The sequence below is a fragment of the Misgurnus anguillicaudatus genome, chromosome 4 (assembly GCF_027580225.2).
Source record: "Misgurnus anguillicaudatus chromosome 4, ASM2758022v2, whole genome shotgun sequence".
Lineage (NCBI taxonomy): Eukaryota > Metazoa > Chordata > Actinopteri > Cypriniformes > Cobitidae > Misgurnus > Misgurnus anguillicaudatus.
In genome coordinates this window covers 37,129,996-37,141,998 of record NC_073340.2, presented here as the reverse complement: position 1 = coordinate 37,141,998, position 12,003 = coordinate 37,129,996, and the positions used below count along the sequence as shown (strand labels likewise).

Genomic DNA, 12,003 nt, shown 5'->3' with positions numbered 1-12,003 from the left:
TCATCAAAGAAATGTAAAAAGGCTTGGCACTGTTCAGGGGTTTTAGCACAGGCAATGACAGGGGGTTTGAGATGTTTGTCTACAGTCCTAAATAAAGTTTTTGGCCTGGACATGGAGGAGGTGATGAATGATAAGTAGTAGTTTGAGCAGGCAGCATTAAGGGCGTCCCTATATGTCTGGGTATGTTCGGTGTAGAATAAAGAATGAATTAAAAGGCCAGGTTTTTTTAGATGGTGGCCATTGGCCTTTAGATGCCTGAGCTCAGGGGTAAACCAGGGACACCTACGGTTTGTTGGTACAAGCCTAGACCTGACAGGAGCTAAGCCATCACGCAGGCTGTTCAGGGAGTCATTGTACATATCAACCAGGTTATTATTGAAAAATGTTCAAGTGTCCAACTACGCACAAATCTGAAATTTGGTGGATATAACTTAAAATGTTCAAGTGTCCAACTACGTGCAAAAAGCACTATTTATTCGCTAAATGGGTGATTATAATTGCAGGTACATTGGTGTCTAAAACTATTATGTTTTTCTGCTTTTTTCAAATGTTATATTGGTTAACATTTGAATTGTCTTTTATGGCTGAAAATAACGATTTCCTGTTTTCTGAATTAGTCCATGTCAATTCTGTTACTGTCAAACTCTGTTACAGAGGTAGAGTAACACTGTTGACAGTAATGTATGTGTGATATATATGTGTCGAGTAAAGGTTTTGTATCAGTCTCGGTTATGAGACCTATACATTATCAAACAGTCACAGACTGATCACTGTGTGTCGTGACACTGTTGTCATTTGTGTATTCACATCACTGAATGTCTGTGCAGCGATTCGCACCTCTCCCAGAAGAGTTTTCTCGATTCGCCCTTTCACCAGCCGCGCATAGTCAGGATCATCATCAATGTCCAAGTTGGCACTTATTATGGGTGTGCTGACACAAAGAGAGAGAGAGATTTATTAACAACTAAAGACAATAAGATTGGAACAACTATTAAACATCTCTGAAACATTACCAATTATACAAACAAAAGAGTACACAGAAAACCTTTCGAGTCACACACTGCAAACAACAGGCGGCGTTCACTCGTGTGAGCTCTTCTCTCTGATAAATGTGTTTTTCATCATCAGGGGGGTGAGAGATCATACTGCCATGAATCAATAGCACATGTGATTGTGATAACAGCGTGTCAACTGTTGCGTTCACCGCAGGCTTTACAAAAGGTGTTTTTGTGTCACGGCATTTTAGTAAAGGTTTTCTCTGACATCCCTACAACTACTGTAAACAATAACATTCACACCACATTTCATGCTCTTAACAGCTTCAATTTATGTAATGAATAATTGACGATTAAATTATTCGAAAATAATGCACACCAAAGATGGTAACGTGGCATGACAAGTAGCCGATGTGCATTATTTTCAATTATACCACGGGCCTGTTGAATGCTTTATTCTAATTGGTTGAGAAATGTTACACAGGTGTTAATTATTTTTCTGTAAACCACACACCTATCCTGTCAAATGTCTTAAAATAACTACCAGAGTAATATCTGTGGTAACTGTGTTATAAAAGCAATAATTGACCTCGGTGCTTTGAATTATGTAAGGAATAATTGACGACGGGCCATTGAATTATAAGAAAATAATGCACACACCCAAGGTGATAAGGCGGCATGACGCAAATAATTCCTATCAATTATTTCCGGTCCTTTGAATTATTTCCGAATAATTCAAAGGACCGGAGTCAACTATTCCGCTTATACCACGATTACCACAAACTAGGGATGGGCATAATTAATCGACGATCGATAATTGATTGTTAAGAATTTCGTCGATGACGTTAATTTGTTATCAATTAATCGAATGCATTTTTTTATCTAACTCCTGTTTCACAAATACTTTGTATGCAGTGCGTTTGCGTATATGTGCGGCGAATCCGTCAAGCACCCGTTGCAGTGCGCTGCTGACCGGTTATTCTGCATATAAAACGTTCATGTGATTGACACTTTCTGTGAACACTTTTCCGCATAAACAATAGAACAAATCATCATTTTATTCACAAAACAATATATTTTAGATATTATTTGACAGACTAGTAAGTGTGGAATAAGGATGTTTAAAATCTCTAGCCTGGTGGTCAGGATTTGAATGGATCAAATCAGCAGTTTTGCAATGGTTTATTTATCTCCACATATATCATAAATAAAAACTAGATAGAAAAGTTTGTTGACAAACTTTATGTTGGCTTGACAAAGCCTGGCCTGAACGTTAAAAACGGTTTGACAGAAGTTTAGTTTAGTAGGCTATCTGGCTGTTAGAATGTTTAAGTATGAAGGTAGCATGATTAGCATGAAGTTAGCCTGATGTTAGCATGATTAGCATGAAGCTAGCATGATGCTAGCATGATTAGCATGAAGCTAGCATGATGCTAGCATGATTAGCATGAAGCTAGCATGATGTTAGCATGATTAGCATGAAGCTAGCATGATGCTAGCATGATTAGCATGAAGCTAGCATGATATTAGCATGATTAGCATGAAGCTAGCATGATGCTAACATGATTAGCATGAAGATAGCATGATGCTAGCATGATTAGCATGAAGATAGCATGATGCTAGCATGATTAGCATGAAGCTAGCATGATGCTAGCATGATTAGCATGAAGATAGCATGATGTTAGCATGATTAGCATGAAGCTAGCATGATGCTAGCATGATGCTAGCATGATTAGCATGAAGCTAGCATGATGCTAGCATGATTAGCATGAAGCTAGCATGATGCTAGCATGATTAGCATGAAGCTAGCATGATGCTAGCATGATTAGCATGAAGCTAGCATGATGCTAGCATGATTAGCATGATGCTAGCATGATTAGCATGAAGCTAGCATGATGCTAGCATGATTAGCATGAAGCTAGCATGATGTTAGCATGAAACTAGCATGATTCTAGCATGATTAGCATGAAGCTAGCATGATTAGCATGAAGCTAGCATGATTCTAGCATCATTAGCATGAAGCTAGCATGATGCTAGCATGATTAGCATGAAGCTAGCATGATGCTAGCATGATTAGCATGAAGCTAGCATGATGCTAGCATGATTAGCATGAAGCTAGCATGATGCTAGCATGATTAGCATGAAGCTAGCATGATGTTAGCATGATTAGCATGAAGCTAGCATGATGTTAATATGATTAGCATGAAGCTAGCATGATGTTAGCATGAAACTAGCTTGATTCTAGCATGATTAGCATGAAGCTAGCATGATTAGCATGAAGCTAGCATGATTCTAGCATGATTAGCATGAAACTAGCATGATGCTAGCATGATTAGCATGAAGCTAGCATGAGGCTACCATGATTAACATGCAGTAAGCATAAGGTTAGCATGATTAGCATGAAGCTAGCATGATTTAACGTAAAGCTAGCATGATTAGCATGATGCTAACATGATTAGCATGACGCTAGCACTATTTAACGTGCAGCTAACAAGATTTAACATGAAGTTAGCATGATTTAGCATGAAGTTAGCAAGATTTATTATGAAATTAGCATAAAGCTAGCATTAAACTAGCATGAAGCTAGTATGACTTAGCATGGAGCTAGCATGAAGCTAACATGACCCAAAGACCCAACCCCCATGCCTCTATGATGTTCAGACCAAGAGATATAAGGCTTTGTTTATTATGTTGCTAGGGTGCTCAAATTTGGTTGCTAGGGGCGTGGCTTAATGCCTCAATAAGAATCCTATTAAGACTGATTGGATGCCTGAGTAAAATGAGCCCACCCCTATGTCTCTATGACACTCTGGTGTAAAGATATCCATCTGGGCTTTTTATAATGGTAGTCTATGGGAGATTTTGCTAGGGTACCCAAAATTGTTGCTAGGGGCGTGGCTAAATAGCTTTGGGGCGATCCTAAGAGACTGATTGGATGACTGAGTAAAATGAGCCCACCCCCATGTCTCTACGACACTCTAAAGTAAAGATATTCCATCTGGGACGCGTTTATTCCCTTATATGGGCATGCTTCCTGCCCCATTATAAGTCAATGGGAAATTTTGGGGGCCTCTTACACCCCAGGGGTACAGCTTACACCCCATTGTGATGTATGTTCTTACAGAGCCTGTCAGCCACCTTAAATGTGGTAAGCCACAAGTTTCTACAAGTTTCTTACTCACAGCTATGACCCGTCAAAGTTTGTCTCAATGTTAAGTCAATGGAAATTTTGGGTTGTTCGAGACCCCCGTTTAGGAATTCGGAAGGTCCCATCAGTTAGAAAAGATATAGCACACTAAGTCAGACCAGTCTGAAGGTCTGTGGAAAATTTGGTGCATGTAGCTTGAAAGCCCTAGGACGAGTTAGTGTCAGAAATTTTGGGGGGAGAAAAAGAATAATAATAATAATAACTAGATAGGTACATTTCCTGAAGAAAATGTGAGTGGTGCTTGCCGTGGCAAAATTCTGGGTAACATATATGATTATACTCCAAGCCAAAAGTAAAACGATCCAACTCCCGTGTCTCTACGATGTTCTGATGCGGAGATATAAGGCTATGTTTAGCCGGTTGCTAGGGTACTGTATTTGGTTGCTAGGGAAAACATTGCCATCCACTAGTGATTACCCTCCGAGTCACGAGTCAAATGGTCCAACCCCCGTGTCTGTACAATGTTCTGATGCGGAGATATAAATATTTGTTTACTCTGTTGCTAGGGTACTGTATTTGGTTGCTAGGGAAAAAATTGGCATCCACTAGTGATTACCCGCCGAGTCACAAGTCAAACGGTCCAACCCCCGTGTCTCTACGATGTTCTGATGCGGAGATATAAGGCTTTGTTTACTCTGTTGCTAGGGTACTGTATTTGGTTGCTAGGGGAAAAATGGCATCCACTAGTGATTACCCTCCGAGTCACGAGTCAAACGGTCCAACCCCCGTGTCTTTACGATGTTCTGATGCAAAGATATAAGGCTTTGTTTACTCTGTTGCTAGGGAACTGTATTTGGTTGCTAGGGAAAAAATTGGCATCCACTAGTGATTACCCTCCGAGTCACGAGTCAAACGGTCCAAACCCTGTGTCTTTACGATGTTCTGATGCAAAGATATAAGGCTTTGTTTACTCTGTTGCTAGGGAACTGTATTTGGTTGCTAGGGAAAAAATTGGCATCCACTAGTGATTACCCTCCGAGTCACGAGTCAAACGGTCCAAACCCTGTGTCTCTACGATGTTCTGATGCGGAGATATAAGGCTTTGTTTACTCTGTTGCTAGGGTACTGTATTTGGTTGCTAGGGAAAAAAATGGCATCCCATAATGATTACACGCTGAGTCACGAATCAAACGGTCCAACCCCCGTGTCTCTACGATGTTCTGATGCGGAGATATAAGGCTTTGTTTACTCTGTTGCTAGGGTACTGTATTTGGTTGCTAGGGAAAAAAATGGCATCCCATAATGATTACACTCCGAGTCACAAGTCAAACGGTCCAACCCCCGTGTCTCTACGATGTTCTGATGCGGAGATATAAAGCTTTGTTTACTCTGTTGCTAGGGTACTGTATTTGGTTGCTAGGGAAAAAATTGGCATCCCATAATGATTACACTCTGAGTCACGAGTCAAACGGTCCAACCCCCGTGTCTCTACGATGTTCTGATACCGAGATATAACGGTTTGAATTTTATGTTGCTAGGGTGCTCAAAAGTGGTTGCTAGGGGCGTGGCTTAATACCTATGTAAGGGTCCTGAGAGACTGATTGGATGTCTGAGTAAATTGAGCCCACCCCCATGTCTCTATGACACTGTGGTGCAAAGATATCCATCTGGGCATTTTATAATGGCAGTCTATGGGAGATGTTGCTAGGGTGCCCAAAATTGTTGCTAGGGGCGTGGCTTAATAGATCTGAGATGATCCTGAGAGACTGATTGGATGCCCGAGTAAAATGAGACCACCCCCTTTTCTCTATGACATTGTAAAACGAAGATATCCCATCCGGAAATTTTTGTATTCCCTTATATGGGCGTGTTTCCTGCCCCATTATAAGTCAATGGGAAATTTCGGGTGCACCTTACACCCCAGGGGTACAGCTTACACCCCAATGTGATGTATGTTCTTACAGAGCCTACCACCCTCTTCAAACAATGTAACCCACATGTTTCTACAAAATCCTCGAGCAGAGCTATGACCCGTCAAAGTTCGGCGCAATGTTAAGTCAATGGGATTTTTTGGGTGGTTTTTCGCCCCCCTTTCGGAAATCCTGCACCCGATCGCTTATAAAAGTCATAGCACACCTCTCCTCAATAATCCGGTCGATTTGAGCCCTCTTTCATGGGACTACGGCAAACCGTGCGGGACGAGTTACGCGCCGAAAAAGTGTCCAGACATAAGAATAATAATTATAACTAGATAGGTACATTTCCTGAAGAAAATGTGAGTGGTGCTTGCCGTGGCAAATTTCTGGGGACAGTATATGATCATACTTCCAGTCACGAGTCAAACGGTCCAAACCCCGTGTCTCTACGATGTTCTGATGCGGAGATATAAGGCTTTGTTTACTCTGTTGCTAGGGTACTGTATTTGGTTTCTAGGGAAAAAATTGGCATCCCATAATGATTACACACCGAGTCACGAGTCAAACGGTCCAACCCCCGTGTCTCTACGATGTTCTGATGCGGAGATATAAGGCTTTGTTTACTCTGTTGCTAGGGTACTGTATTTGGTTGCTAGGGAAAAAATTGGCATCCCATAATGATTACACTCTGAGTCACGAGTCAAACGTTCCAACCCCCGTGTCCCTACGATGTTCTGATGCGGAGATATAAGGCTTTGTTTACTCTGTTGCTAGGGTACTGTATTCTGTTGCTAGCGAAAAAATTGGCATCCCATAATGATTACACTCCGAGTCACGAGTCAAACGGTCCAACCCCCGTGTCTCTACGATGTTCTGATGCGGAGATATAAGGCTTTGTTTATTCGGTTGCTAGGGTACTGTATTTGGTTGCTAGGGAAAAATTTGACTTCCAATAGTGATTACGCTCCGGTTCACGAGTCAAACGGTCCAAACCCCGTGTCTCTACGATGTTCTAATGCGGAGATATAAGGCTTTGTTTACTCTGTTGCTAGGTTACTGTATTTGGTTGCTAGGGAAAAAATTGGCATCCCATAATGATTACACTCTGAGTCACGAGTCAAACGGTCCAACCCTCGTGTCTCTACGATGTTCTGATGCAGAGATATAAGGCTTTGTTTACTCTGTTGCTAGGGTACTGTATTTGGTTGCTAGGGAAAAAATTGGCATCCCATAATGATTACCCGCCGAGTCACGAGTCAAACGGTCCAACCCCCGTGTCTCTACGATGTTCTGATGCGGAGATATAAGGCTATGTTTACTCTGTTGCTAGGGTACTATATTTGGTTGCTAGGGAAAAAATTGGCATCCCATAATGATTACACGCCGAGTCACGAGTCAAACGGTCCAACCCCCGTGTCTCTACGATGTTCTGATGCGGAGATATAAGGCTTTGTTTACTCTGTTGCTAGGTTACTGTATTTGGTTGCTAGGGAAAAAATTGGCATCCCATAATGATTACACTCTGAGCCACGAGTCAAACGGTCCAACCCCCGTGTCTCTACGATGTTCTGATGCGGAGATATAAGGCTTTGTTTACTCTGTTGCTAGGGTACTGTATTTGGTTGCTAGGGAAAAAAATGGCATCCCATAATGATTACACTCTGAGTCACGAGTCAAACGGTCCAACCCCCGTGTCTCTAAGATGTTCTGATGCAGAGATATAACTGTTTGAATTTTAAGTTGCTAGGGTGCTCAAAAGTGGTTGCTAGGGGTGTGGCTTAATACCTATGTAAGGATCCTGAGAGACTGATTGGATGTCTGAGTAAAATGAGCCCACCCCCATGTCTCTATGACAGTGTGATGCAAAGATATCCATCTGGGCATTTTATAATGGCAGTCTATGGGAGATGTTGCTAGGGTGCCCAAAATTATTGCTAGGGGCGTGGCTTAATAGCTCTGGGATGATCCTGAGAGACTGATTGGATGTCTGAGTAAAATGAGCCCACCCCCATGTCTCTCTGACAGTGTGATGCAAAGATATCCATCTGGGCATTTTATAATGGCAGTCTATGGGAGATGTTGCTAGGGTGCCCAAAATTGTTGCTAGGGGCGTGGCTTAATTGCTCTGGGATGATTCTGAGAGACTGATTGGATGCCCGAGTAAAATGAGCCCACCCACTTATCTCTACGACACTGTAAAGCAAAGATATCCCATCTGGAACTGTTTTATTCCCTTATATGGGCATGTTTCCTGCCCCATTATAAGTCAATGGGAATTTTTGGGTGCCTCTTACACCCCAGGGGTACAACTTACACCCCAATGTCATGTATGTTCTTACAGAGCCTACCACCCTCTTCAAATAATGTAACCCACATGTTTCTAAGGAATCCTCACTCGTACCTATGACCCGTCAAAGTTTTTGCAATGTTAAGTCTATGGGATTTCCCCCCATTGACTTTTCATTGGGGCACTTTTGGGCGCCTCTTACACCCCAGGGGTACAACTTACACCCCAATGTGATGTATGTTCTTACAGAGTCTACCACCCTCTTCAAATGTTGTAACCCACATGTTTCTACAAAATCCTCGAGCGGAGCTATGACTCGTCAAAGTTGGGCGTAATGTTAAGTCAATGGGATTTTTCGGGTGGTTTTTCGCCCCCCTTTCGGAAATCCTGCACCCGATCGCTTATAAAAGTCATAGCACACCTCTCCTCAATAAGCCGGTCGATTTGAGCCCTCTTTCATGGGTCTACGACAAACCGTGCGGGACGAGTTAGGTGCCGAAAAAACGTGCAGATGTAAGAATAAAATATAATAATAATATCCCTGAGGAATAGTAATAGTGATGCTTTGCATAAATGCAAGCACCACTAATAAGTATGGGGAATAATAATAGTGATGCCTTGCATAAATGCAAGCACCACTAATAAGTTTAATAACAATAACAATATATTGGCTTTTTCAAAGCCAACATAATAAGCAGAGTAACTGCTACCCTTCCACATTATATATTTCCTACTATGTATGTATATGATTTCCAAATAATAAACGAGAGTATTCAACGACAAAAAGCGTCTCATATGGAAAAAATCCTCACAATATTATTATTTCTCAAAACTTTATGACAAAAATAAGCAACTGTATTCCTACAGTTATTCAAAGATACACACATTATTCCGCATATAATTTGAATATTATATAAAAGTATTCATTTAACGGCACGTTTCATATGGCAAATAAATATCCTCACATTAACATAACAGCATAATGAAATGAATAAACAGACAATGAAACAGGATTGAAATATAAATTGTATTATTATTACCGGAAAAAAGCAATATTGCTAAAATAATCTCTGAGGTAAATGCGTCAAAAACGCTGTTACCCGCACAATAAGTCTAAATGAGCAATAACAGCGAAAAAAGCATTATTAGGCCATGTCTCAAAACTTTATTTGACAAAATATATTTAAAAGTAATGTATACTTACAGTTATTCAAAGATGCACACATTATTCCATATTACTCCCGTTTAGGAGCACGTTTGTCTCTGGCCTCGCTCTTATGTAATAGATTGACAGGTGCGCATCGCCGTCTTTCAAAAATTTAAAATTTTTTAATTACTACCTTAGGAAAATTAGCCATGATTTTATCATTGTGAAAATGTTTTTTTTTTTTTGCAGGTGAAAATGTTTTTTTTTTTGCAGATAAAAACGAATTGTATTTCCGCAATTTTACTACAAATAACATGGTTATGGTAGGCTATATTGTGGAGTTGGAGACCATAGTAAATTTGTGTCTACTGTTGTTTTACAACAAATAAAAACTAAAAGACTATGTTAGTATAATTAAATAATGGTGAATGGGGCTCACAAAACGCACGCTGTTTCACACATACTCTGTATGCGGAATAAGTTAGCGCTGAGGTACCTGATCCTAGTCAGTCTCCTCAGAGCGGCTGTTTTCGGCGGCGGCTGGACTGACGGTCACCATGGGTTGCGGTCGCGTCTGACCCCAAAACATGTTTTTATTTCTCAAAAAAAAATCAGTAGACTGGTGCAGAAGTTTTATGCGAGTTACTAAAGTTAATTATTTTTGACGAGGCTTTAATGCCTAATTTGTTATAGCCTAATGTTAGGAAGGCTAATATCTTGCACTTTCTTCTGGCTTGAATAATTTTGAGCTACATTTTGACAAAACCTTTCAGATCTAAGTATTATGTTTTTTGTTTAATTTAATGTTAAATATGAATCTGTTTTTTTTTATTTTGGAACTAATGAGGTCTCTGTTTAAGAACGCTGGCTCGCAGCTGCAGGTTCCGCTGCTTTAAGGCCCGGGTATACTTTTTTTCCGCGTCCGCGTCCGGCTCGCGCGCGCACGCGTCCGCGCAGCTTTCCGAGTATAGTCCCCGCGGCTACACGCGGATGGCCGCGTTCGACACTATACGCAATACAAATGATTTCTTATTCAAATTATAAGTCTAACAGGCTGTCAGGGCAGCACTGATTTGGAGACATTTACAGTACATTAAAACATTAGGATAGGTGAAGAAAAGTAACCGATCCACCACCGCAAACACAGCCCAGAACAAACAACAAGACAACAAAGAACAGGAACCAAACAAACATGCTCCAGAGCTTTCTGTTCTTGGAAGAAGTAAAAGTTAAAGAAGAAAAACGATAGTATGTGTGCAAATGCTGTCTATTACCTTTGTATACTTGTTTATAGTGGAGTGCCCTGTCTAAATATTTTCACGCGCATGCGCTGTTGTACGCGGACTGTACGCGCACTGTCCGCGCGGTCTCAAATTTTGGGCTGCACGCGGACGGTCCGCGCGGCCGGCCGCGGACCCTCTTGATGACGAAAATGACGTCATGCGGACGGCGCGCGTACGCGGACGTCCCTAGTATACTTTCGGCTTTAGAGCACCCACATGCAGGCACATATATGTTTGAAACATAGTTTAACTGTCTGCCACAAGTTGATCTTGTAATAAAGGTCTCATCGAGGAAAAACACGCTGTATATTTGTATTCATTGCATTTTTTAAGTATAAAAGTTAAATAACAAATTTTATTATAAAAATATTAATGATTAATCGATAGTCGATCGTTAATTCTCCCGACGATCGACAAAGAAAACTTAATCGAATGCCCATCCCTACCACAAACATTGGTTTGGTGCCTATTTTTAAGAAACTTGACAAGTTAGGTGTGCGGTTATCGAAAAACAATGCATACCCACGGAACATTTCTCAACCAATCAGAATACAGCATTCCACCGACCCGTGGTATAATTAAAAATAATGCACACCTGCTTTGTGTCGTGTCGCTTAACCACCTTGGGTGTGCATTATTTTCGATTAATTAAACGGCCGTCGTAAATTATTTCTTACATAGAGGACCAAAGTCAATAATTCCTCTTATATCACAGTTACCACAGACATTTCTCTGGTGGTTATTTAAGACATTTGAAAGGTCAGGTGTGCGGTTATTGAAAAATTTCTCAACCAATCAGGATACAGCATTTAACATTACCGCCCCTGTGGTATAAGTAAGTATAAATTATTGAACTCTTGATAAATCAAATGGTGTCATGAATATAATATTTAGGAAAACCCCTTTAGCGATTTGTGATAACCTGTAAATAGCAATTCAAGCTTCTCTGTAGCCGTCTTTGTTTCTGTAGTCACCTGATGTTTTTGGACGCGTTGATGATCTCTTTAATTCGCGGGACACCCAGTGTGATGTTCATGGATGCCACACCAGCAAAGTGAAAGGTTTTAAGGGTCATCTGTGTGCCCGGCTCTCCGATACTCTGAGCGCACAACGCCCCGACAGCAGAACCCGGCTCCATCTGTGCCCTGACACACAATTCACATACAAACACACAATAATCATTAATACCATCTGGTTGGTTTCTCAACACAACTGAAGTTACTTCAC

The 12,003-nt window shown here is 41.0% G+C and overlaps 1 protein-coding gene across 2 annotated transcripts in view; it reads right to left on the bottom strand.

The window, feature by feature from the left end:
* Positions 1–12,003, bottom strand: part of polr3a (polymerase (RNA) III (DNA directed) polypeptide A) — a 43,387-nt gene that overhangs the window by 5,934 nt on the left and 25,450 nt on the right. For both annotated transcript variants that reach the window (XM_073867247.1, XM_073867248.1), the window contains 2 exons: positions 11,751–11,921; positions 838–931 (listed from right to left, as the gene is read on the bottom strand). In XM_073867247.1, the coding sequence (XP_073723348.1) occupies positions 838–931; positions 11,751–11,921 (265 nt within the window). The remainder of the gene's footprint in view (positions 1–837; positions 932–11,750; positions 11,922–12,003) is intronic.